Below are 27019 nucleotides of genomic sequence, written 5' to 3'. Positions count from 1 at the left end.
TCTGTTGTATCTGACTCTGTGTGACTTCATGGACTGCAGCTCGCCAGGCTCCTCTGTCCATGGGACTCTCCAGGCAAGAATACTGGAGTGGGTTGCCATGTCCTCCTCCAAGGGATCTTCCTGACCTACGGATTGAACTCACGTCTCTTACGTCTAACCTGCCTTGGCAGGCGGTTCTTACTGCATTCCTAACTGCTAGGACCACCTGGGAAGTGTCAACCACGGATTGGCACTTGCCGTGGGTGCTTGCCATCAACCTCTACAAGGATTAAATCATGTGCCACTGCAGCTGCTGACCTCCAACACCCCGTGAAGGAGTTCAGGGTGGAGAGCAGAAATGAGGGAACTTGTGCTCTGGGAAACTGGCAGGACAGGTCTTCAGATAGTTAGATATTCTCAGGAGCTGATATTATGAGCCCAATTCTTACATTTCCTCAATCTAGAGAAGCACTGAGATCCTTCATGGTGGCTATTGCTTCTCGTGACTAGCACAAACTTTGAGACCAGCAGAAAGTTTCTACAAAAAAATATGTACTTGATTGCATGTACTTCCCCCCTTTACCAAAATCACATATATACTGTCCTTCCCTCCTGCCTCCTTAGCGAAGTCTCTCAGAGCTTTCTGAGGTGCTGTCTCCCGGGCTGCAATCCTTGCTTTGCCCCCAGTAAAACTTAACTTGCCACTCTCATGTTGCACATATTTTTTAGTCGACAACAGCATAAACTCTTCTAAGAGCAAGCATTTTTGTTTGCTCCCTGCTCTTCTCTCATTACTGGGAACAGTCCCTAGCACATAGTAAGAGCTTGGTAAATATTTCTTAAATGAATGAATAAGTTATGTGAAATAAGCAATGTTGCAACACCACGTGGTTGGACTGCTACTATAGGTAAAAAAGGGAGAGGTAGATAATACATATAGTGCTGGCATGGGCATACACGAACTCTGCAAGCAGATTTGGGAGACGGAGGAAGTAAGCTCGTACATTTTCACTGTATGTTCTCGAGAAATAAAATATTGCCTGTCAGGTCAGTAGACAAAGGATCTAGCCACTAGATGACAGGCTCCTCAGGCAGTGAGCCCTGAGGGAACTCAGGGAGGAAACAGACTGCCAGCCGTCTAGCAGTCATCTTGAGGAATCTCAGGATGAGAAAATGCAGGATAAATACACAGATAGCTGAAGTGCTTATCAAAGGAATGATTTCAGTTGAGCCTCAGTTTAGTTCAGTTCAGTCTCTCAGTCGTGTCCAACTCTTTTTGACCGCGTGAATCGCAGCACGCCAGGCCTCCCTGTCCATCACCATCTCCCAGAGTTCACTAACCCTCACGTCCATCGAGTTGGTGATGCCATCCAGCCATCTCATCTTCTGTCATCCCCTTCTCCTCCTGCCCCCAATCCCTCCCAGCATCAGGGTCTTTTCCAATGAGTCAACTCTTCACATCAGGTGGCCAAAGTATTGGAGTTTCAGCTTCAGCATCATCCTTCCAGTGAACACCCAGGACTGATCTCCTTTAGGATGGACTGGTTGGATCTCCTTGCAGGCCAAGGGACTCTCAAGAGTCTTCTCCAACACCACAGTTCAAAAGCATCAATTCTTCGGCGCTCAGCCTTCTTCACAGTCCAACTCTCACATCCATACATGAGCACTGGAAAAACCATAGCCTTGACTAGACGGACCTTTGCTGGCAAAGTAATATCTCTTCTTTTGAATATGCTATCTAGGTTGCTCATAACTTTCCTTCCAAGGAGTAAGTGTCTTTTAATTTCTTGGCTGCAATCACCATCTGCAGTGATTTTGGAGCCCCTAAAAATTAAGTCTGACACTGTTTCCACTGTTTCCCCATCTATAGGAAAGTGCTAAATTCCTTAACTTGAGATACCTAGTTTTCTTTGACCAACTTGGAAGGAAAATTATGACCAACCTAGATAGCATATTCAAAAACAGAAACATTACTTTGCCAACAAAGGTCCGTCTAGTCAAGGCTATGGTTTTTCCTGTGGTCATGTATGGATGTGAGAGTTGGACTGTGAAGAAGGCTGAGTGCTGAAGAATTGATGCTTTTGAACTGTGGTGTTGGAGAAGACTCTTGAGAGTCCTTTGGACTGCAAGGAGATCCAACCAGTCCATTCTGAAGGAGATCAGCCGTGGGATTTCTTTGGAAGCGATGATGCTAAAGCTGAAACTCCAGTACTTTGGCCACCTCATGCGAAGAGTTGACTCATTGGAAAAGACTCTGATGCTAGGAGGGATTGGGGGCAGGAGGAGAAGGGGATGACAGAGGATGAGATGGCTGGATGGCATCACTGACTCGATGGACGTGAGTCTGAGTGAACTCCGGGAGTTGGTGATGGACGGGGAGGCCTGGCGCGCTGCAATTTATGGGGTCGCGGAGAGTCAGACACGACTGAGTGACTGAACTGAACTGAACTGAACTGAACCTTTTGTTCTGACTGCCTAATGGTTGTTGCAAAATCTCTATATATCCTGGTTTCTTCTCTTCTTTGCAACAGTTTTCTCAGCATTTATCTGAGATGCTGTATCCCGGGCTTGGGCTTGAAGTTCCAAGAATGTCCGCCAGATAAAACAACTCTCAGGTTTTAGGTTGTGTTTGGTTTTTTCAGTCAACATTCTTTTATGCAGTATTTTTAAAAATCAAATACATGGGCTACCTTTTCAAACAATCTATAGGAATGTAAGTGATGAGCTCATTCCACCCCCAAATATTGCCACTTTGGCATAAGGATTATTTCCAGCTGAAGACAACTGAGAAGTAGATGCAGAAAAGCTCTCTGGCATTCCCCTATAAATTTCCCTTTGTTCTTTACATCTGTGTCTCTTGTGCTGCCCTATATGTAGGATCATCGTTACCACCTTTCTAATTAAAATAAATTAATTTTTTAAAAATTTCCCTTCGTGGAGGTGTCCCTAATCTCCTCTCTACCAGGAAGAGCAAAAGTTAATCACAGGAGAGACAAATCTAGATAGACTCTTATCAGTGAGAGGAACTAACAAAACAAACCTGACTGAAACAATCCTTATCTTCCTTTAGTTTCACCCATATATTTACTTTCCCACAGGTTGCCACTTTTTAAAAGCCATAAACCCTTATCCTTTGTCTAATCACTTCTCTACAAATTTAAAATATAAGGCTCCACAGGCTTCACCGGCCGAATCACAGAACCTCAAATTGGAGGGGGAAATTTTTCCTCTGCTTTGCATAATGGTGAGCCCCCCACCCCAGAAGAGATGTTGCTGAAGGATTCTTACAGGAGATGGGAAAGTGGAATATGATCTCAAAATCCCTTGATCTCGGAGAGGCTGTGGTGAGAGGTGGCTTGAAGCCAGATCTAAGTTCCCTGCCCAGGAACTGAACCTCCTTTGCCTGGAAGAAAAACAGGAATCCTAACCACTAGACCATCAGGAGCTAGAGGCTAGAAGCAAAATTTCCCTGGCCCTTGTGCCCATTGAAAAACGCCATTTCTCAAGAAGGCAAAAACTGTAAAAACAAGTACAAAGTTTATTATTAATAACACAGTACAAGTAGGAGAGCGCACAGACAGAGAAACAGTTAACAGAAGCAAGGCACCCCTGAAGAGAAAGGTGTGGGTGTGCCCCCTAGTAAGGAGGAGCAGGAAAGAGGGGGTTAAGTTCACTCAAATAGGGCAGTTCTTCCGGTTCTTTGTTTACCTTTGGCCAATTATCTGTCTTCTTTTTTCACACCTGACCTGCCCTAGCACCCTCACTAACATGCGTGTGCAACTTTTTTTCCAAGATGGATTCCAGCCCAGAGGCCTCTGGGGGATAGGGAGAAGGGGCTTTGACATCGAGTAAGCCCCAGGAGTTGATGATGGACAGGGAAGCCTGGTGTGCTGCAGTCCATGGGGTCCCAAAGAGTCAGACGCGACTGAACTGAACTGAACTATGGGGTGGTGCCCCCTCTTCTTTGACCCCCAAGGAGTCTTCCTGCGCATGTGCATCATCTCCCTTGCCCCCAGGAGGGGACATATGTGACCTTTTTATCTTTTTCTCAAACAGGGTTTAGCCCCTCTTTGTCCCTACCATAATTGTTATCCTCAAATGTCCACAGGAAACAAAGCCTGGTCATTTATCCTGTTTCTGTTTCTATTTCTATTTTGAAGTGCAAGCAGGAGGCTTATTATAAATGCCTAACCTGGAGCCCACCTACCTCCTGTCTCAGGAAATGCAAACAAGAGGCTAGTTTGTCTGGCCTAAAGCCCATCTATCTCCTGCCTCACCCTCTCCCCCACCTTTGCCACCTAGATGAAGCACATTTAACTGTTTAGGGTCAGAAACACGGAGAAATGGGTAGGGTCCCACACGGGAGGACTAATGCTTGGAGGTCAGAAAGTGAAAAAAGCTTCAGCTGCTGGCTAGACCCAATGTTCCTCACTGAACATAAACAAGTGCTCACAGAATATGAGCAACTATCAGACAAGGTCACTCTGTATTTGGAGTGGGTTGCCATTTCCTTCTCCAGGGAATCTTCTGACCTAGGAATTGAACCCAGGTATCCTGCATTGCAGGTGGACTGCTACATTGCAGGCAGATTTTTTACTGACTGAGCTACGGAGGTAAGCCTTTGCTTCTTAACTGTGTCCAATTCAAAAACGTTCTTCACTTCCCTAAGCCCCTCATTAGCAGAAACAAGCACAAACCCAAATTCTATAATAAGCTCTTCCCAACTCCCTCTTACTAAGCTACCTTGTGGCTTCTCTTAATGCATTGTCCCTTCAAACAAGAATTCTCTATGCAAGAATCCTGGAGTGGGTTGCCATTCCTTTCTCCAGGGGATCTTCCCAACCCAGGGATCGAAGCCAGGTCTCCTGCATGGCAAGCTGATTGTTTACCATCTGAGCCACCAGGGAAGCCCTGAAACAAGCTAAGTAACTCTAATGCTTTATGACCGTGGGCATATTCCTGGTAGAATCTGATCATTGGCTTTATCACAGTCTTAGCTTTTTTCTGCCCAGTCCAATGATGCCCAGACACAGAGAAGCAAGGATTTTAAGGGCTACCTGGAAGGTTCCGTGGTCCTGAAACAACCTGACTTGGGAAGGTAGTTTGCGGTGCAGAAAGAAAGAGGCTGAGGCAGGAATTAGGAAAGCTTGAGTAATTCTTCTTCCTCTGCCATCACCCCTTTCTGTGACTTTAGGGAAATCATTTCACTTTGAGTCTTTTTCCATTTTTTGAACAAGAAAAGATTAGAATATATGTCTAAGCCTTCTTGCAACCTGAATATTTTAGGATCCAAACCCTGCAGGTTCTCATACTCCCAGGTAAAAGTTCCCCTGCACCAATTATGTGTATAACACCATCATCATCGTTGTCATATCTACATGCACTGCTTCTGTTCGGTTTGTAAGTTATTTTTCCAATTTTTTTCTTTAAATGAACTCAACTTATACTTAAATTTACAAAGGAAAATCTACACCATTACTTGCCGGGAAATCAAGTATTGCTTGGTAGAAGTGGAAGCACTTCTACAAACACATACACACACACACCCTAAAACAAGGTCATGTAACTATAGATGTGATTTACCTTTTTTTTGTGTGTGTGTGATTTACCTTTTGATGAGATTTGAAAAATGAAGCCTTCACCATGTTAAAAAAAGGGAGATACGCAAATGTCAGAAAAATATTAAATACATCCTAGTCACCAACTTACTTTCTCTTTAGTTTGAAACAAGACTTTCTCACTCTGCCTTTCAGTTCAGTTCAGTTCAGTTGCTCAGTTGTGTCCTGTGACCCCGTGGACTGTAGCTCATCAGGCCTCCCTGTCCATCATCAACTCCCGGAGTTTACTCAAACTCATGTCCATTGAGTCGGTGATACCATCCAACCATCTCATCCTCTGTTGTCCCCTTCTCCTCCTGCCCTCAATCTTTCCCAGCATCAGGGTCTTTTCAAATGAGTCAGTTCTTCGTATCAGGTGGCCAGAGTATCACAGTTTCAGCTTCAGCATCAGTCCTTGCCATGAATATTCAGGACTGATTTCCTTTAGGATGGACTGGTTGGATCTCCTTGCAGTCCAAGGGACTCTCAAGAGTCTTCTCCAACACACAGTTCAAAAAAAGCATCAGTTCTTCGGCGCTCAGCCTTCTTTATGGTCCAACTCTCACATCCATACATGACTACTGGAAAAACCATAACTTTGACTAGACAGACCTTTGTTAGCAAAGTAATGTCTCTGCTTTTAAATATGCTGTCTAGGTTGGTCATAACTTTTCTTCCTTCTTCTCTTTTGCCTTTCAGTGTAACTTAATGTACTGTTTGGGGCTTCCTTGGTGGCTCAGATGGTAAAGAATCCGCCTGCAATGCTGGATACTCAGGTTCCATGCCTAGGTCAGGGAAGATATTTACATATAAGTGGATCCTTAGATCCTTTCATTCACCCCAAATGATTTATAAATGCTACATTTTAGAAAACAGTGCACATCTTTTCTGCTTAATTTGGGATTATCCTTCCGTTCTTAGACTAAAGATAAATTCCTCAGGTTAGCTAAAAAGTTCTTCCAGGACTGCTCCCTAATTACCTCCTCCTTACATAGTAAGCATTAAATAAACTTTTATTGAAAGAATATGCCCTCATATTACTTTTTCATAGTAATCACAACATGTCAGTGTATTTCTGTCCTTTGTCAGTCTCTTCTTAACTTGGTCATACATTCTTGTGCCAACATCCGCTGGATCATGGAAAAAGCAAGAGAGTTCCAGAAAAACATCTATTTCTGCTTTATTGACTATGCCAAAGCCTGTGACTGTGTGCATCACAATAAACTGTGGAAAATTCTGAAAGAGATGGGAATACCAGACCACCTGATCTGCCTCTTGAGAAATTTGTATGCAGGTCAGGAAGCAAGAGTTAGAACTGGACATGGAACAACAGACTGGTTCCAAATAGGAAAAGGAGTATGTCAAGGCTGTATATTGTCACCCTGCTTATTTAACTTATATGCAGAGTATATCATGAGAAACACTGGACTGGAAGAAACACAAGCGGGAATCAAGATTGCCGGGAGAAATATCAATAACCTCAGATATGCAGATGACACCACCCTTATGGCAGAAAGTGAAGAGGAACTAAAAAGCCTCTTGATGAAAGTGAAAGTGGAGAGTGAAAAAGTTGGCTTAAAGTTCAACATTCAGAAAACGAAGATCATGGCATCCGGTCCCATCACTTCATGGGAAATAGACGGGGAAACAGTGGAAACAGTGTCAGACTTTATTTTTCTGGGCTCCAAAATCACTACAGATGGTGACTGCAGCCATAAAATTAAAAGACACTTACTCCTTGGAAGGAAAGTTATGACCAACCTAGATAGCATATTCAAAAGCAGAGACATTACTTTGCCAATAAAGGTCCGTCTAGTCAAGGCTATGGTTTTTCCTGTGGTCATGTATGGATGTGAGAGTTGGACTGTGAAGAAGGCTGAGCGCAGAAGAATTGATGCTTTTGAACTGTGTTGTTGGAGAAGACTCTTGAGAGTCCCTTGGACTGCAAGGAGATCCAACCAGTCCATTCTGAAGGAGATCAGCCGTGGGATTTCTTTGGAAGGAATGATGCTAAAGCTGAAACTCCAGTACTTTGGCCACCTCATGCGAAGAGTTGACTCATTGGAAAAGACTCTGATGCTGGGAGGGATTGGGGGCAGGAGGAGAAGGGGACGCCAGAGGATGAGATGGCTGGATGGCATCACTGACTCGATGGACGTGAGTCTGAGTGAACTCCGGGAGTTGGTGATGGACAGGGAGGCCGGGCGTGCTGCGATTCATGGGGTGGCAAAGAGTCGGACACGACTGAGCGACTGATCTGATCTGATCTGATCTGTACCCCAGATGTTGACAGAGCGCGCTGCGAGGGAATACACAGCAGGCGAAGGAATGTAACCAGCTCGACCCCTGCCAGTTGATCCCCGCCTTCTCCCCGAACCCCCAAGGCTGGTGGGCGGGGCCACGCGGTGACGCAGGCCGCACGTTTCCGGTCCGAGAAACCGTCGCGTTTCTGGGTGACGCCTCAGCCGGCAGTTAACCACCGTACTCTGAACTCGGGTGTCGGCCGCTTCCATCACCCGAGTCACCATGGGGGCCGTGCTGGGCGTCTTCTCCCTCGCCAGCTGGGTGAGTTCGGGGTCTAGTGTCTCTGCTGGTCTTATGGCTTGGGGCTGGGGGCGGGGGTGGCGCGACAGGGCTCCCCAAGCCGTGAGCCCCGAACGGGTCTGGGCCCCGGAGGCCCGGGGGTTGAGGGGCCGACCCTGGGTTGCAGAGGGTATATAAACCCCGGGAGGTCCAGGGTGAAATCCGCGATGCGCGGCGATCGGATGCGGCCGTTCTTCTTCTGCGTTTGCTGAGGAACGTAAGAGGCCAGGTCTCCATTGTTTACAATCTGATTGCCCCGCCCCCGCCAGCCTTCCGGCTCTGGGTTCCTCTGGAGCTGGGATGGGCCCGGGGCTGGGCTCTCTAGGCCGGGGCACTCTGGTTCGTTTCCAAGCGCCTTCTTAGGGTGGCGTCATTTATTTGGGCTGTGGGGGCAGGAGGTGTGTGTGGATAATATATTTATCTCATAGCACAGGATTTGTCAAAGCTACAGAGTATGTGGCAGAGGTGAGATTTTTAACCAAGGCCTGGGTGCGATTCTGGCTCAAGGGAAAGAAGGCCTTGTGGATAATTATTAAGAATTGGAAGTCATGGCCTGAACATTTTGGGGTCTCGTACAAGTCATTTCTTTCTGGCTTCACTTAAGATGAGGACCATCATCCCAGCATTCCTCGCCTCCAGAGCTGTTGTGAGGATGAAGTGAATAAATGGGTTGAATCACTTTGTAAATTGTAAACGTCATATTTGCGAAAGGAAAATTATGGTATCTATGGAAGAAACTATGCTAAGTTCACTCATACATTCGCTTCAAAGGGGCATGATTCCTTGACATCATTTCCTTGTTTCCTAATTCCCCGACTGACTTAATTGGCCAAGGAGTCAATCTCAGCTCATTCCACTATCCTATTTTAGGGACAGACTATATTTTCCATCCTTTAAGATTGTTGAACATAAAAGAGCTGTTGGTCACTTAAGGGCCTCGTGGCTTTCCAGTATTTTGACCTTGCCAAAAATAAGAACTCTTACATGGTTTATTTAATACACCTGTTTAGATACAAGTTTCATGAAATAATTCTTTGGCCTCTGCTGTACTTTTTTCTGTCACAGTAAAAAAAAAAAAAAATCCTGGCCAGTTGATTTTTACAGTGTTTACAAAATAAGTGTTTTGCAAATACTTACAGTACATTTACAAAACTGCAGCATTTACAAAATATGATTTAGGGAAAAATAGTTAAGAAAGTCATTAACTAGGGAGTAATATGGTAATTTGAAACCTGAAACATATGGTGGCTTTGATGTAAAGCCGAGATTTGAGTTGATGCCATCAAAGCATTTCTACCTATAAATCACTTTTATAGTTTATTGATTTCTTTTGTTCAGTGGGAACAGCAAGTAATTCAGTGTACCAGGGAATGGAGTGAGTGAGGGGAAGGATAATTAAAAAAGAAAGGTAAAGGGGTCCAAATCATGTAGATACCCATTGATCAGTCTAAGGGCTTTGGCTTTTACTCTTTCCTGATTGTGGGGATCCATTAGAGAAAAGAAGAATGATGTGAACTGACACAGTGTTGCTGTGTGGAGAATAGATGGTGAAAAAGAAAGGGTGAAGCAGTGTAGGGGAGGAAAACCTTTTATTGGATTCTCTGTGGATTAGTGGTCGGGCCTGCAAATTAAACTAAGACAAATTAGCAAGAAAAAAGAGTTTGTACTTGTGCAACCCACATACATGTAGGAGTTTTCAGAGATGAACAACTCGAAAGAGTGGCTAGAATATAGGACTTTATTATATGCCTTTCTTAATGGGTGGAGGGGTGCAGGAAAGCGCTTCCCTGGGAAAAACAAAGAGGTTTCTTTAGGAAAGGTGAATGGGTTTTTAGGAGAACTAACAGGAGATAAGAAAGTGTGTGATAGTACTTGTTTATGTGAGTGCAGAGGTCTTTTTATCTTCTTCAAGGCAATAAAACTCTCTTGGAGGGAGAATTTATGGTAGTTGCCGCATTCAGTCAGATGAGAAATGCTCTGAGAGGGCATTTTTTCCCCTGCATCTTTTGAATCTCACATGTCTTCATCTTAAAATAATTTTTATACTAATTCAGGGTTCTGAATGGGTTACTACAGCAGCAAGATAGGAGCTATTGCATTTAATCCAGGTGAGAGATAATGGTGACTGGACCAGTGTGATAACTGAGGATGCTATGAAAGTAGCAAGATTCCGGATACATTTTGAGGTTAGAGCTGATGTGCTGATAAATGGAATGAGAGTTTTGGGAAAGAAGGCATCAAGGATGACTGCAAGGTGTTCGACCCGGGCACAGGAAGAGTGTGCCTGGGTCCTTGGAATCTTTAATCAATACAAATTAGTAAGAGGCCAGACGAGAATTTCAGGCAAGCAGGAGGAAGAAAAAACAAGCAACAGGTGCCCTTGCTTGCTCCCAAGGGGTGTAGGAGCTGGTTCCTTAAATGGGATGTGGGTAGGGACGGATCAGTGGGTTGAGTAAGAGATGTGGCTGAAAGCGGTCTGCTCGCCCACCCCCCCTACCCCCCCTACCCCCCCTGCCTTGGTGGTGTTACATGCAGGGACCATGCACAATACCCTGTGCTGTTTTGCTCTCTGCAGCTCAGAAGTAGCAGTTGGTTTGTGGTCCTGTTGTATCTTACTGTTCCTGCAGGCAGTTATTTTTAGTCCCTTACAGTTTCTTCGTATTCTCCTGTTCAAGGGTTGGTCCAGGTACAAGCACTCTGGGAAAGGGTCCCAGGTTCCGGCTTATCTCAAATAGAGTTATTTATGGAAATAGGTGTGGAGCCTTATACCAAGGTCACAGATGTGGAGCTCCACACCAAGGTCATCTCTGGAACTATCTGAGCCCCATAGCAACTGTTGCCATGAACCCCCCTGATCTAAACCAGCCTGCTCCCTGACCCCATATTAGGTACAAATACTCACCCTAACACTCACCCTCTAGCACCCTAACCAAGCACCTAATGCCACCCTTCCAGCAGGATTTTTTTTGTCTTGAGGCTATAAAAGTGAAAAGTGATAGTGTTAGTTGTTCAGTTGTGTCCGATTCTCTGCGACCCCATGGACTGTAGCCTGCCAGGCTCCTCCATGCGTGGACTTCTCCAGGCAAAATTACTGGAGTGGGTACCATTCCCTTCTCCAGGGGATCTTCCCAACCCAGGGATCAAACCCAGGTCTCCTACTAACTCTCGAAGGGGTCGGCTCTCCCTTGAACCGGCCCACTGTTCTAACAGGTGGCTCTCCATGGTCTGTCATGAGGTTGGCCCGCTGTGCTAACAGCCAGTCTGCCAGTCCAGTAAACTCTTTTCTCTTATTCTGTCTCGTGTCTGGAAATCTTTCCAACCTGCACACAGATCATGAAAATAGGGGAGTGACGTAACATATAGTAAGACACGTTTGTTCCACAGTTTGAGTACCTGTTGTGTAAAGGTGCAAAAGATAGAATGCTAGGTGGTCACCCCTGCCCACTCCAGGTACAGACAGTTATAAACAAGTAAGTAGGTGTACTGGTTTGCCAGGGCTGGATAACAAAAGACCATAAAGTGGATGACTTAAATAATAGAAATCGATTGGCTCGTGCCAGGAGCCGGCAACAGGCACTCCACTCATGACAAAGGTCGTGAGGAAGGAGGCTCGGCATACGCAAAGGCGGGATCGAGCCTCAGGAGTCCCCCTGGATATTCTTGAGCATCTACCCCCAAAAACCAGAGTCTGCCTACTTTATTGCTTTGTGCTCTCACCTCTGACTTTACTGGGGGCTGTCCGCCACCACCATCTCGCTCTCTCTGACAAAGAGTTAACTTACAGCTCCAATTAATAAAGTTTCTGGGCAATTAGGAGTGTTTAAATCCAAACCCCTCAGATAGCTCTCTAACTCGCCTGACAAGTTTACCCGGACTCCTACAGCTATGCATACGATTGTTTAGTCTCCCAGCCTCGAGAGGCATGGGAAGCTTAAGATATTCAAATAGCTTAGAGCCTCTCAGAGAGTTAGAAACTGTCAGAATAAAACTAGTAAAAGATTTCATTGATGAGCCAATGCTTGCTGCCAAGTTTCCACATCCCCTGTATTGTATCCTTGAATGTGTATTAATTAATATAGTTGGTATGTAGAAAAAATAAGTAGTGGCCTTGGTGCTAGCAACTTTAGACCCTTAAGGTAATAAATTCTTTCCTTTGTTGTAAACCCACTGCACCTCTGCCCTATAGGAATGTAACTTTATCTAACACCTTCGGAGGATGGCGCCAAACCTTAAAATAATTACTCTTAGAGAAAATAAGTCTTACGGTTGACAAACCTTTGTCAAGAGTCATAAAAAGTTAATAGGCCTTCTGGCCAGAAGATGATGTAAATCACCTAAACCATTTGTATACGATAAATTTGCAGGATAGAAACCCTGGTTTTTGATAAGGATCAAAGACTGCTGACTTTGCACGATTTCACATCCCCTATTATCCTCTATGTGTAACTTAGGGTATAAAAGCCCCTGTTGAAAATAAAGCTACGGGCCTTGCTCACCAAAGCTTGGTCTCCTCATGTTATTCTTTTCCTCAATTTCCAGCTGAGTCTCCATCTGGAGCGCGGAGGTCCTCTGCGACCATTTATTTGCCTGGGCTTCTAAGACCCACTCGAGAAGGTGTCTAAGGTGGGGCACCTTCCGCTATTCGAGAGGGCGCCTGCGGCCTCCGTGGTCAGAGCTAACCTGGTGTCACAGGTTATATTGATTTTCCGTGTAAACTAAGCTACTCAGCCTCTTTTCGCCACTGAATTTTCCTACTGAGCTATCATCATTCTGTTACTCTTTATATCTCTAATTAATATTTAAATAAATCGCTGACGCCGTCTCTCCTTCGAATACCCTGGATCAGCCAGGGCTGGACCTCGGCAGGCTCCTCATTTGGAGGCTAGAAGTCTGAGATTAGGGTGTCAGCTGGGTTGGTTCCCGGAACTCTGTTCCAGCTCCTTCCCTAGTTCCTGGTGGTTTGTTAGCAGTCTTTGGTGTTCCTTGGTTTATAGATCTCTGCCTTCATCTTTGCATGATGTTCTCCCTGTGATGCTCAACTGTGTCCAGATTTCTCCTTTGTATGACACCAGTCATGTTTGATTAGGGGCCCACTCTTCTCCAATAAGACATCATTTTACCAAATTATATCTGTAGTGACCCTGTTTCCAAATCAGGTCACATTCTGAGGTACTGGCGATTGGGACATAAACGTATGAATTTTGGAGGACATAATTCAACTGATAGCAAACAGTGGGCGATTATTATTAGTTTATTTAATTGACTAGAGAAAAAACAGCTAAAGGAGTTAGAAGCATGTGAGTGCAGACAAAATAAACTGGAAGCAATTAGTGTCATTGTTTTTAGCTGTAAAATGTCTGTATCTCTATCTGTGACCAGACACAGACTTCTGTTACGGTCTGTTGACCCAGACTGTAGTTAAGAATTGAAGACTGGAGCTGGGTGGTCAATTCCCCATGGCTGTTTTGATTATGGATATTACTGGGTATTGTGATATATGGAGCCCCTGCTATGAAAGAAATTATGCTAGGTGCTATATACTGCTGACATTATCTCATAAAAGAGTATTACTGGGGCCATACTGTAAACCAGAATCCCCCAGTGTCTGCATCTGCTGTTGCTGCTGATGATTCTGAATTAGCCTATCCTTGTAATGTGACTTGATAATGTCACCTGTCAAAGCAATTCAAGTGGTTTCCTAATCAGGCATATAGAAGAATGACTCAAAGTATGTCCTCTCATCTGGAATGCTTGTTAGGAGAGTTGAGCTGACCGAAGATCCAGGTGACTCTTTTTTTTCAAGTGGGGGAAGTTCACATAAGATTAACTATTTTAAAGTGTATAATTGTGTCATTTAGTACATTCACATGTTGTGCTGTCATAACATATGTCTGGTTCCAGAACATTTTCATCACCCCAAAGAGAAACTCAGGATCCACTTAGCAGTCAACTCTCTTCTCCCTGCTCCCTCCAGCCTCTGGAAACCACTCCTCTGCTTTCTGTCTCCAGATTGACCTGTTCTGGGTATTTCATATGAATGACATCACACAGTATGTGACCTTTTGTGTCTGGCTTCTTTCACTTGGCATCATGTTTTCGGGGTTCACCCATGTTGTACCAGCTATCAGTACTTCATTTTTATGGCTAAATAATATTCTGCCCTTTGTGGGTATACTATATGTTATTTATCCGTTCATCAGCTGATGGGCATTTAGTCTCTGCCTTTCAACAATTGTAGGTGGTGCTGTTTGGAACATTCATGTCCAAATTTTGTTTGAAAACTTCAGTTCTTTTGGGTGTATGTGTGAGTTGGAGTTACTGGGTCATATGATAATTCTATGTTTAATTTTGAGGAATCTCTGGGTTACTCTTCAATGGAGCCAAAAGTCTTTTGCTTTAAGGGTTTCTGTGTAATGTTGCCTTATGTTGTAATATTAGATTTGGTAGCTAGGATTCTCAGAAATCAGCAGGTGGAGTTAGGTTTCTGTTTTTCTTAGTATTAAGATATATTGTTTTTAAATAAAATATGCTGTCTGTGGGAACATAACCAACACTTACTGGGCCTTTACTATGTTTTAAGTACTGTGTTGAGTGCTCATTTAATATAGCAGTGTCTGAAGGAGGAAGATTCTGTTACTGAGTTTATTTTACAGATGGAGAAATAAGCTTACATTTTGTAACTTGCTGAGGTAAAATGGTAGAAATAACACTGCCTCCAGAGCTCATGCTTTTAACCACTTCCTCCCAGCTCTGATTCTCAGAGAAGGCTCTCAGAGCCTGGTGTGCTGGTCTTCCGCCCTGCAGGTCGGGAAGGAGGCCGCTGCAGGCCGCCTCACGTGGCGACGCTCTGCTCGTTGCAGGTCCCGTGCCTTTGCGGCGGTGCGTCCTGTTTGCTGTGCAGCTGCTGTCCCAACAGTAAGAATTCCACCTTGACTCGCCTCATCTACGCTTTCATCCTCTTCCTGGGCACCATTGTCTGTTGTATCATGTTTCATGAGGGGATGGAGACTCAGCTGAAGAAGGTAAGTAGAAGTAACAGTAGCCTTATTAATGTAGTGGTTTTAATTATTTCATGTTTTGCACAAATTTTAGTTGTAATTAGTATTTATGTCTTCACTATTGTGAAACTCAATCAAGTTCAGTGGATTGGTTGGGATCGTACATTTCAGTTCTAGTCAAAACAGAGTAGGAAGGTATTAGTCTTTTCCCAAAGTAAAGGTAGTATCTGAAGCAACATCTTTAGTCTAACACCTTTGGAAAAGATACTAAAAGAGTGGCCCTAAAGCTCTTTTAAATAAAGTATATTTAATTTTAAAAATTTAATCTAGACTAGCCTTTATTTGCAGAAAAGGGCCAAAAAGAGAGCACTTGACTTTTATTTTAAAACTGCAACTTGTTTATATTGTTCAGTGACAAGATTGTAAGTGAATTGAAAGCCAAAGCGAAAAGTCCCACAGGAGGGTCTTGCAGTTGTTGAAGTGGCCGGTTTTAGAAATCCAGGCTTTTCTGTGGTGGAATCGAATCTCTCTTTAAATGTGGGTATTCCCTTAGCATTAAAATGTTTTTGTTCCAGATACCTGGCTTCTGTGATGAAGGACTTAGTACCAGGATTACTGATATTATGGATAAAGAGTGTGATGTGCTGGTTCGTTATAAAGCTGTGTATCGAATCAGCTTTGCCTTGGCCGTCTTCTTCTTTGCCTTCTCTCTGCTCATGTTAAATGTGAAAACTAGTAAAGATCCCAGAGCAGCGATACACAATGGGTACGTAGGAATTATTTATTGTTTTCTTGTCATGGTGTTGTATCTTCGCCTTTGCAGTTAATGTTGCCATTTTGATGAAGGCAGTAGAGTACTTCTGTTATACATGGGAAGTTGTTTCAAGGTCATTTTCAGCTGGAGCTCTGCAGTATAGCGGGGGAGATAGAGTGGACAACGAGAATTTTTTTTGGTATTATTTATTTATTTAGTATTTTAAAAAAATATTTTTGCTTCAGGTTCGTACATTTCTCTGCACACCTATGAAACCGTTCAAGCATTGTACTAGGCACTTCACACACACAAACACACACATTTTTTTTCTTTCTATTGTTAAAAGATAAACATGTACCTGATATATTTAGACAGGATACAGAAAAATAAATAGTGAATATATTTGGGCCACTGATTGACATATTCTGTCGCTTCCCATTCCTGATCCCCAGTTCCTCTTGTACATGTATTTCAGAGAGGTTAAAGAAATTGCCTGAGATCTCTCAGCTAGAGAGGGTTGGCCCTAGGATTGAAACTCAAATCTGTTCAGCTCCAAAGCTGCTTTCTTTCTGCACTGCCATGCAAAGTAGTGTTTAAAGGTTCACTGAAAGCCAGGTTTGGTCTTGTGATGAGCTCTGTAATTGTGAACAAGGGGTTTATGTCCAGTTGCCTGATGTGCAGCTTGCCAGACGGCCAAACTGAGATGCTGAGATTTGCAGCAGAGACTGGAAGACACATCTTGGATCCGCCTCCCTGAAGGCCAGAGGCTGTAGAAACTTATGGGATAAAGAAGCAGGGTTGTCTTACTTGTGGGAATGGGAAGGTAAGGAACAGGTGCTGTAATCGGTGTTCTGCACAGGTCTTTATCTTAATTACAAGCTTGAAATGGCAACCGACAGTACTCTTGCCTAGACCATCCCTTGGACAGAGGAGCCTGGTGTCCATGGGATAGCAAAGAGTCAGTCACAACTGAGCGACTTCACTTTCACTTTCTTTAACAGGATACTTAGCATAATCAGGGAGTGGAGTTTTTGGCACTCTGAATTCATTGAACCACCTGTGCAGGCCCTGTTGTAGGGTCAGTAGTCCCAACCAGTCTTAACCAGCTTAAACTGGACAAAAACTAACTCCTGGTTTCTGAAAAACAGCTTAAGTCCCCGTTGCTGTAGCAACTCATACATCAGAGGCAAGTATCTATAGAGGTGGTTAAAGAGTCTTGGGATATATTATCTAGGCTGTAGGTAGGAAGGTATGAAATTTGAAAAAATTTAGACAAGCCTTGTGAAGGCAAGGCCACAAATAGAGGGGTTCTTTAACGAGCTGTTAAAGCAGGGAAACTCTAAGGTAATGTGTTTCTTTCTTACGAACGTGAATGATTGGGTCTCTGTGCTAATGTTTGTCCTCAAATTGTGTGAAATACTGAATGAAGTAGCTTCATGTCAGATGAAGAAACAAGCCCAATCATGTTGGAAGTGGCTAGTAAGGCTTTATTTTTGCATTTCAGAAGTTCATTTTCTCAATGAAAAGGAAAAATTAGTGTTTCATAAATGTACTTTTATGTTTTAATAGATTTTGGTTCTTCAAAATTGCTGCCATTGTTGGTGTCATGGTTGGATCTTTCTATATTCCTGGAGGCCACTTCAACACAGGTATGGTTCACTATAACAGGGGTAAATTATAATGTATACACACTCTACAGATGACTGCATTCATTACTGATTTTGCAGAACTGGTAATTAAATGAGATGGTGTTCAATTATCATGACTTGATACTAATATTAAGATATTAATTGACTGATTAAAGCCAGGAGACATTCAGCCCACTTCTCAGCTATTCTGAAACCAGATGTTAATTTTTTGCCAATATTTTAGGTTTCCCTTCTCACTTGGCAATATGAAGTTAATCGGGCTTGTCAACATAAGGACTTGTAACCATGTACTCCACTATCCCCGTTTTAACCTGCTTCCTTTTTGTGGCATCATATGGCATCTGTGGATTTCCACTGTGATTTATATCCCTGTGAGTAAAGGAAAGGGCTTATATCTTTTCCATTTGGATTGTCAGACCATGGGCTCCCCTTAGCACAAGCTAGAATCGATTTTAAAAGGTCTGAAACCCGACAGAACACTTGTCACAGAATGCCTTTGAGTTTGGAATTGTGATACTCTTGCTGTACTGCTCGAGACAGAATATGTCTTATTATTACCTTTTCTTACTTGAAACCTTCTTAGTGTGCTGGACAGTAACGTTCTGATATGTTGCTCCTGTGGTAAAGAATAACTTTGTGCTTTTGGTTTGTAGCCTGGTTTGTGATTGGCATGGTAGGGGCTGCCTTCTTCATCCTCATTCAGCTGGTGCTGTTGGTAGACTTTGCTCACTCTTGGAATGAGTCATGGGTAAATCGAATGGAAGAAGGGAATCCAAAATGCTGGTATGCCGGTAGGTGTCAAACCCCTATGAGAGCCATACTGCATCGTGCTACATTAAACTGGGTGAAAATTGATCCTCGTTAGTTTAAAAGCTTGTTATAACTGTGAGCATTCATGTTCATTTTCTCTTTTCTAGCTTTACTGTCTGTGACAAGCTTGTTTTATATCCTGTCAATCATCTTTGCTGGGTTGCTGTACACATACTACACCAAACCAGATGGCTGCACAGAGAACAAGTTCTTCATCAGTTTTAATCTGATCCTTTGCGTGGTGATTTCGGTTTTGTCAATCCATCCGAAAATTCAGGTATGGTTGTGATTTCTGCTTCTTCCTCCTATGAGAGATTTTTAATTAATGCTAAACTTGAAACCTAGGTAACTTTTTATATGAATTTATGTCCAAGTTTATCTACTTAAACATTTTTCTACTGTAGCATAATAAAGTCTTCATAATTATATCTTAATCATAAAATGTGCCATTGAATGTCAGTATTATAATTAAATGAATAATTTCCCTATTATTTAAGGGGAAAAAAAACTATGTAACTTGAGAATTTATTGTCCTTATAAAATTGTTTATATCACAAGAATGATTCTTAGAAATCTTTAGCAGAGATATTTTAGGGGAATTGAACTAGAAACATATGATTTTAATATTTAAAACACAACTCATGCTCCTGAGTTTCCTCATTTAAATACCATATTTTAAAAATTCATGGATTTTTAGATACGAAATATGAAAAAACATCACCTATCCTTTTAAAAGTGAGAAAACTGAAGGTCCAGAGAGTTGATGGATTTCCTAGCTAGTTAAGGGCAAAGCTTAGCTTTGATTTCACTATACCAGGGAACTAGTGGTGAATCCAAGCCTTTGTATGATCCACAGGAATTTCCAGGGTTATGAAATGCCTGAGAATTGGTGGTACATGCCTCCTCTTTCTTGGTTATTTTTCAAGCTAACTTAAACTGAAAGGTTACTTGTCATCTTTGATCTGTCAAGCAGAATCAGAAGGTTCTCAATAACAGCTCAGTGGGTCCCAGGAAGTACGCTTCTAGAAGTTCAGCCCTTGCAGTCCCTATGGCATTGTTTCCTTTCCGATTCCACAGGAACACCAGCCTCGTTCTGGCCTCCTGCAGTCTTCTCTCATCACCCTCTACACCATGTACCTCACGTGGTCAGCCATGTCCAATGAACCTGGTAAGCAGATTCTAAAAGCACATTCATTTGATGGAAAGAAACTAAGAAATGGGAGTTCTCTGGCAGTGCAGTGGTTAGGACTCAGCTTTCACTGCTGTGGGTGTAGGCTTGATCCCTGGTTGGAAACTTAAGATCCCACAAGATGTGCCATGCACACCAGGAGTAAAAGAAAGTAGGAAATTACTCCTTTGGTGGGTGCCAGAACTAGAGCTGGAGCAAATGTCAGACAAACAAATGAACAAACAAAAACTTCACTTAAATGTACAATGTCTTTGGTATTTACCTTTCAAATTTTATTCTCCATGTCTGCTCCTAACTGTTCAGAGCTGAAAGCCTAAAGGACCACCTGAAGGACCTTTATGTGGTCCAGGCTTTTCCCCAGACTAAATCAGATTAGTTAAGAGTTGGTTAAGAGCAGAAAAAGGCAACGTTGTTTTGGCCCTTTGTAGAATTACATTAATTGAATTTTATGTTGGTGGTGCAGGCTTAAGAAACAGCTGCAGGAAATCTCCTTTTGTAGGTCTTACGGGATTGTTTCTCAGTAGAGTATCCTGTGGAAAACCATTGCTGCAGACCATCTAATGATGACGCAACTTATTTTTGTTGTATTCCTGTATAACTGTGCAGAAACAGGACTAGGGCTAAACTCCTTGTGCCTTTTTTTTTTTTAATAACCAGGCCAAATTTATTGAATCTACCTTATTTTGCAAACAAATTTATCTTTTTTAAACTGTTTTATATTGGGTTATAGTTGATTAACAGTGTTGTGATAGTTTTGGGTGTACAGCAAGGTGATTTAGTTGTACATTTTCCCATTTAGGCTGTTACATAATACCGAGCAGAGTAGGTCCTTGTTGGTTATCCATTTTAAATATAGCAGTGTGTACATGTCCATCCCAACCTCCCCACCACCCTTCCCCCGGTAACTCTAAGTTCCTTCTCTAAGCCTGTGTAAACTCCTTATATTTTAAGCACACGACTGTAGAGCCCCAAAGACTTGCTAGTTAAACTTCAAAACCAGTGAAATCAAGATTGACATTTATGAAACTGGACAAATACTCTGTTGCTGTAGTTTCTTGACTCTTTCTTGAAAACCAAGTCTTTGATTGCAACACAGATGTGTTACTGACTGCCCAGTTGCAGGTTCTTTGAAGTAGAACATTCTCATGTTTGAAATTATGTTTTGCTACCACGACTGAGTGATGTGTAAACACACCCCTCAAATCCTTTTGGACCCCCATGAGTTATCCCTAAAGATAAAAAGCAGTTTCTCATTGTCAGATCGTTCCTGCAACCCTGGCCTGTTGAGCATCATTACGCACATGACCTCATCCACCTTGGCTCCTGCGAATACAACTGCTCCGGCCCCTACCCCTGCTGTGCCGTTACAGAGCGGGCCTTCTCTGAATAAAGAGAATTTCATTGGGCTGTTAGTCTTTGTTCTCTCCCTTTCCTATTCTAGGTAAGTTACAAAGTCCTTGACTTGCCTCAGTTAACCCTGCAGTGTATGTTTCTGTAAGTTCAGTAAATCCTCTTGTGAAATGATTTCCCCCAGCCTTACTAAGAGATTCTCCTTTGTATAGGAAGATAAAGCTCTTACCTGACCTGACTCTAGATTAGCTAGAATAGTGGCTCTGAAATTTGGTTGGGCTATCTCTTTTTTTTTAGGGCAATGTTTATTTTATGATCATTGTAAATAATATAAGCAACTAGCAGAATTTTATGCACAAAATGCTCAAGTTGGTATTTAATCCAAAACCTCAGATACAATATGTTAGCAGTTTGCACTCATTCTCTCACCCATTTTTATTGATTGATATTGTCTATCTAATAGTGTGTGATACTTTAATAATTTTAAAATGTGAAATAATACAAATAGGCAAAGATATATTTATATAAACTAACAGCATAAGTGAGGGCAGTTTAAAGTAGGAAATGAAATTGTCCTCCCTCTAAATTCACCTTTTCTGTGGTTAAATTTTGGCCCATATTATTTCAGACTTTTTTCTTTTGCTTATACTTACTATCTATTAATCTATTTGTATCTATATTATTATGTATATTTTTATAAATAGTTACATAATCTTATATCACTTGATAATATAATTTAAAAATAGAGACCATACTATATAATAGTATAACAGTATACTATTCTGAAATACATACGAATTTGTCATAATTTGGACAGCTTTGCACACATAATGTGTAGTTTTACCCTTTTTTTCCCTTTTTTTCTTTTTTTAATTATTTCTTAAAATATGGGTTGGCAGTCTACAGCCCTTGGGCTGACTTCCTATTTCTCTAAATAAAGTTTTATTGGCTTACAGCTATGTTCATTTTTTTCATGTTCTCTGTGACTATTTTTGTTTATTTCCTTTGATTCTTGATCTTAAGAGGAAAGCTTTTAATCTTTCACTATTAAATACAACTTTTTCATAGAGGCCCTTTATCAATTTGAGGAAGTTTTCTATTTCTAGTTTGAGTTTTTATCATAAAAAAAGTATCAGATTTTTGCCAAAAAAAAATTTTTTTAATGTCTGTTGAGATGTTCATGTGGAATTTGTCCTTTATTTGTATGTACTTTTTTATTCAATCATTTAACAAACTTTTAGTGAGTATCTGCTGTGTATTAGACATGCATAGATGACTAAGGTCATTGCCAGAAGGTCATTCCTTGTGAATAGCAAGGAAGACAGGAGTGGTTAAGTGATACGGCAGAAGGAAGAATAAGGAGCTACAGCAATTTAATCCAGCCTAGCAACGGGGTGACGTCAGAGAAGACTTCCTAGAGGACACGGCATGATTAGAGAGTTAAAGAGTGAGTGAGTTAGCTGGGCGAAGGCGGGCATTGCATTCTGAACAAAGGAGAGATACTTCTGAAGTCCTGGAAGCAGACACCGTAAGCATAGTGTATTTTGGGAAACCCCTCCAGGCAGTTAAAGCATCAAATTGTAACTGTTAGGATCAGAACTTTAAGCAAACCCTTCAGAAGCCCTTCAGTCCCCGAAGCAGGAGCAGTTTAGAAATAACCTTCACGTGTACAGGCTCGTGACAGCACTTCATCTTCATGGCCCCCTTCTGATTTACCTTTCTGGGATCACTTTCCAGCATCCGCAATTCCAGCAATAGCCAAGTAAGTAAGCTGACGCTGTCGGGCAGTGACAGCGTGATCCTCCGAGATACGGCTGCCAATGGTGCCAGCGATGAGGAAGATGGACGGCCTCGGCGGGCAGTGGACAACGAGCGAGAGGGGGTGCAATACAACTACTCCATGTTCCACCTCATGCTCTGCTCGGCTTCCCTGTACATCATGATGACCTTGACCAACTGGTACAGGTAGGAGGCAGAGAACTGAGGAAGCCCACCCAGCCCCTTGGCGTGGCCTGTAAAAGCTCCTGACCTCAGAATCCCCTTCTTTTACCCATATAATGAAAGTATGTTCAGTGCTCACACTTTCCTGAAATACTTCTGACTTTTTTTTCTCCTCTTGCATTTAAAATCCAGTTGGAATACTTACAGTTAAAATCATGGGAAGCCCTTCCAAACTTGAGTAACTTGAGAGAGAAAATCATGACATAAAGCAATCTGACTTGTCTTTTGTTCCCTGAGTTTTCTTTGTCTAGAGATGGCCATGTAGAGTATTCTGATCAAAGGGAACATCTGGTAAAGCAGGGAGGATTCAGTAAATTCATTTCAGTTTTGAATTTTACCAGTATGTAGAATAGGCAGATGTCCCTGAAGAACTTTTTGCAGGGAATGATCAGAGTTCTTCATGCAGGCTAAAAGATAAAAGCTGTTTGAGTGGCAGAGCCCCCTGCTCATAAAAATGAAAAAATAGCAACTTTATCAAGTCCTTTCTGGTAACTGACTACAGAGTAGTGAGTGTCAGGCAAGTTTCAGTGGAGAATTTCTTAGCGTTTGCTGAGGGGCTGCTATATGCTGAAATTAGGCTACTTTGCTTAACTCTCAGGGGCTTCCCTGGTGGCTCAGTGGTAAAGAATCTGCCAGCCAAGCAGGAGACATGGGTTCGATTCCTGGGTCGGGAAGATCCCCTGGAGAAGGGCATGGCAACCCACTCGAGTATTCTTGCCTGGGAAATCTCATGGACAGAAGAGCCTGGTGGGCTGTAGTCCCTGGGGTTGCAAAAGAGTCGGACTTAGTGACTAAACAACAGCAACCATCTAATTCTCTGCTGTTTTCTCAGCCCTGATGCAAACTTCCAGAGCATGACCAGCAAGTGGCCAGCTGTGTGGGTCAAGATCAGTTCCAGCTGGGTCTGCCTCCTCCTCTACGTCTGGACCCTTGTGGCTCCGCTTGTCCTCACCAATCGAGACTTCAGCTGAAGCTGAGTGCCAAGGACACCACTGAAATTCATAAAGGTCTCCTTTGCTGAAAGCTCACTTACTGTTTACTTTCGCTTCAACTAATATATTAAGCAAATGCTTTGCAAATAAGACTATATCCAGGTTTATATCGGAGGGCAAGATGGAATAATGCTTGATGCAGGATCAGAACCTTTCATTTATATCTCTATTGTGTTTATTTGTAAGGATAGAGAGCAAAAGGAACATTATGTTTTAAAGTGAACTACAGCTGTGCTGTGAAGAGAGTTCTTTATTAAGACTTGTAGGTTCCTACAACTTTGATTTAAAATGTAAGACAGAAAAATATTGGATACTTGAGGTTGTCATTAATATATTTCTATTGCAGTATCTTTAAAGAACAAAATAATTATAATGATGCATTTCTATGACAGTTTTCTTCTGTGAAAGTCTTTACTGTGTGATACAGGCCCTCTGTTCAGTCCTTAAACTCAGTGCTTGGGGAAAGGAGTCTGTGTGCAGGTCTTGCCGCAGAAGAGGGGTTGTTGGTCTGGCTGCTGCTTCTACGTCTTGAGTTTTTTTAATTTCCTTTTTATTTTTTATACTACAGCATTGATGCTGCTTGATTCAAGCCTGTGGCTTTGCTAGAAATGTTAATTTCAATAAACGCTTTGTATGTTTGGTTAAACTGAAGATTCACTTGAAAAACTGGTGCAGCTTTAGTCTATGTCATTATCTTGTTACGAGTATGTAAAACTACAAATGCATGTGAATATATTATATTTGCACTATAAAGGTATTTGATTAAAATAGAAAGACTTACGCTTTTTAAGGTCCTTTCTTTAACAGCTTTGATGAGTTAGCAGCGTTCTAGGTTTTTCATTTTTTTAGACTTTTTTGGGCAGTAAGGTTTATAAAGCATCTTCCAGAATGCTCTCCTGTTCCTTCTAAAGTTTAAGGTCTGACCAGTGAGTAAAGTCTTGAACTCATTCAGAAGTTCTACTAAATGTCTTTCCTGGGCAAGACACTTGGGTAGATGAGAGACAAGGCTTGTGTTCTCTGGCAGCTTCTTTGGGAGAGGTGGCACACGGAAGGATAGAGCAGTCTGCGTGCTCAGCGAAGGTTTACTGCACGTCTGTACCAGGCCCCTTAGGCCTGGGATACAGCCTCAAACAGACAGACACCGGCTCTGCCAGCTTGGACTTAGAGTTTCAAAGAGGGTGAAATGAGCTGACAGGTGATACAACGTGTTGTAATTAGTGCTGTGATTTAGGAATTGCAGAGAACTCACAGGAGAGGTGCTGGGTGGGGAGTGTCATGGTAGGCTCCCTGAGGAAAGTGATATCTAAGCCCAGAAATGTTAGGAGTTCACTAATGAGAGGAATAGAGGAGTGGAGTGGCATTGCTGAAGGATAGACTAAACGGTATGTTACAGGTAGGGAGATTTAAAAAAAAATACATCGTGTTCAGTGGCGCTTTAATGGAGAGAAGTGGTCTGGGACCAGGCCACGAAGGGCTTTGTAAACCACACTGAAGAGTTTGGACCTTGTGCAGGGGCAGCAGGGAGCACAGAGTGCTGTGGGCAGATGGTCTCGTCAGTCACTGCGGCTGATGTATGGAGAAGGGATCTAGAGAATGAGACCGGGGCAGTCCTTAGGAGATCTGAAACAGAGAAGTCAAGTGAGAACAGAAATTGACAGCTGAGAGCTCCTCAGTAATTAAACGTTTTAACTCGGCAGTTGATTAGCTGTGGGAGAGAGGTCGATCCTGAGCGATGCTAGTTTAGCCACCTGAAATCTCTGGTGGTTCTGTTTATATGGTGAGAAAAACCAGAAGGGGAGGAACAACCTGTGCTCGAAGGAAGATGGAGGTGGTCTCTGAAGATGGCTGTTTGGGTTTGGAAGCATGCTTTTGTTATTTTCTGTCAGGCTGGTCAGTAAATATTTACTGAGTATATACTATGCTTTACAACCTTAGGCAAAGACAAGCCATCTAAGCCTCAGTGTCTCCTTTGTTTGAAAGTTTATCTTGGTACGGAAGAGCATTTAGAGAGTAAAATTAGTTTGCAAAGTGCTTAACCATTGTAAGCATGCTGGTGGTAGCTGCTCATCTCCACATGGGCTAAAATGAGACTGGTCAGTAGTCGGAGGTCAGAGGTGTTCAGCCGTAATCTAATGGAGGTGAGATTTGAGGGTTCTTACAGAATTAGACACGGCCTAGAGGGGACAGTCTCAGCTGAGCTGTAGGTGCGGGGTCAGGAAGCAGGGCTGGATAGGAACTGTTGGAACTACCACCATTTAAACCAGTTCTTTATACCATGGCTCAGAGAGAAAATTGCCAGGGATGTGGGGGACAGTTAGGGAAGGTATAGCCCCTTACTCTGCCGGTGTAAAGCAGTCACCCCATTTTCCTTAAAGAAGGGCCAGCCAGATTAAGACTTTTAAGGGTCCTGAACTTTAAAAACATCACCGTGTACCACCCCTCCCCCACCTTATGTCACTTAAAAGCAATACTAAACTGTAAAATAAGTGTAACAGAGTCCAATAAAGGTTTTATTTTTTTCTCATGATGATAACTTCGATATTAATTTGAAATAACAAATTCTCTTTTAAAACCGAGGGGGCAGAGTCCCTGCTTTGCTTGGTTCTAAGAGCAAGTTCAAGCTGGCCTGTTGCTGGGACAGCCAGTAGTGTGCTCAAGTTCCGTTCAGTTCAGGTCAGTCACTCAGTCATGTCCGACTCTTTGCGACCCTGTGAACCACAGCATGCCAGGCCTCCCTGTCCATCACCAACTCCTGGAGTCCACTCAGACCCACGTCCATCGAGTCGGTGATGCCATCCAACCATCTCATCCTCTGTCATCCCCTTCTCCTCCTGCCCTCAATCTGCCCCAGCATCAGGGTTTTTTCAGCTCTTAACATCAGGTGGCCATAGTATTGGAGTTTCAGCCTCAGCATCAGTCCTTCCAATGGACACCCAGGACTGATCTTCTTTAGGATGGACTGGTTGGATCTCCTTGCAGTCCAAGGGACTCTCAAGAGTCTTCTCCAACACCACAGTTCAAAAGCACCAGTTCTTCAGCACTCAGCTTTCTTTATAGTCCAACTCTCACATCCATACATGACCACCACTGGAAAAACCATAGCCTTGACTAGATGGA

The 27019-nt window shown here is 42.7% G+C and overlaps 1 protein-coding gene across 1 annotated transcript; it reads left to right on the top strand.

Annotated features, from left to right (window-relative positions):
• The first annotated feature begins 7984 nt into the window (after positions 1-7984).
• Positions 7985-26429, top strand: SERINC3 (serine incorporator 3). Its single transcript, XM_019972442.2, has 10 exons — positions 7985-8141; positions 15020-15181; positions 15733-15923; positions 17481-17560; positions 18214-18351; positions 18478-18647; positions 19448-19538; positions 20820-21000; positions 22647-22874; positions 23743-26429. Exons 1-10 carry the CDS (start codon positions 8103-8105, stop codon positions 23879-23881), a joined length of 1419 nt encoding a protein of 472 aa, XP_019828001.2. The 5' UTR covers positions 7985-8102; the 3' UTR covers positions 23882-26429.
• The last annotated feature ends 590 nt before the right edge of the window (positions 26430-27019 follow it).

Source organism: Bos indicus, chromosome 13 (genome assembly GCF_029378745.1).
Source record: "Bos indicus isolate NIAB-ARS_2022 breed Sahiwal x Tharparkar chromosome 13, NIAB-ARS_B.indTharparkar_mat_pri_1.0, whole genome shotgun sequence".
NCBI classification, from domain to species: domain Eukaryota; kingdom Metazoa; phylum Chordata; class Mammalia; order Artiodactyla; family Bovidae; genus Bos; species Bos indicus.
The sequence above is the reverse complement of the archived record's forward strand: the minus strand, read 5'-3'. Positions and strand labels throughout refer to the sequence as shown.

Excerpts from the sequence above, each read along its gene's own strand:
- SERINC3 (XM_019972442.2), top strand. The coding sequence starts at position 8,103 with ATGGGGGCCGTGCTGGGCGTCTTCTCCCTCGCCAGCTGG. Across the intron at positions 18,648-19,447 it reads CAATCCATCCGAAAATTCAG|GAACACCAGCCTCGTTCTGG; the intron begins GTATGGTTGTGA and ends CCGATTCCACAG. Across the intron at positions 21,001-22,646 it reads CTCTCCCTTTCCTATTCTAG|CATCCGCAATTCCAGCAATA; the intron begins GTAAGTTACAAA and ends ATCACTTTCCAG.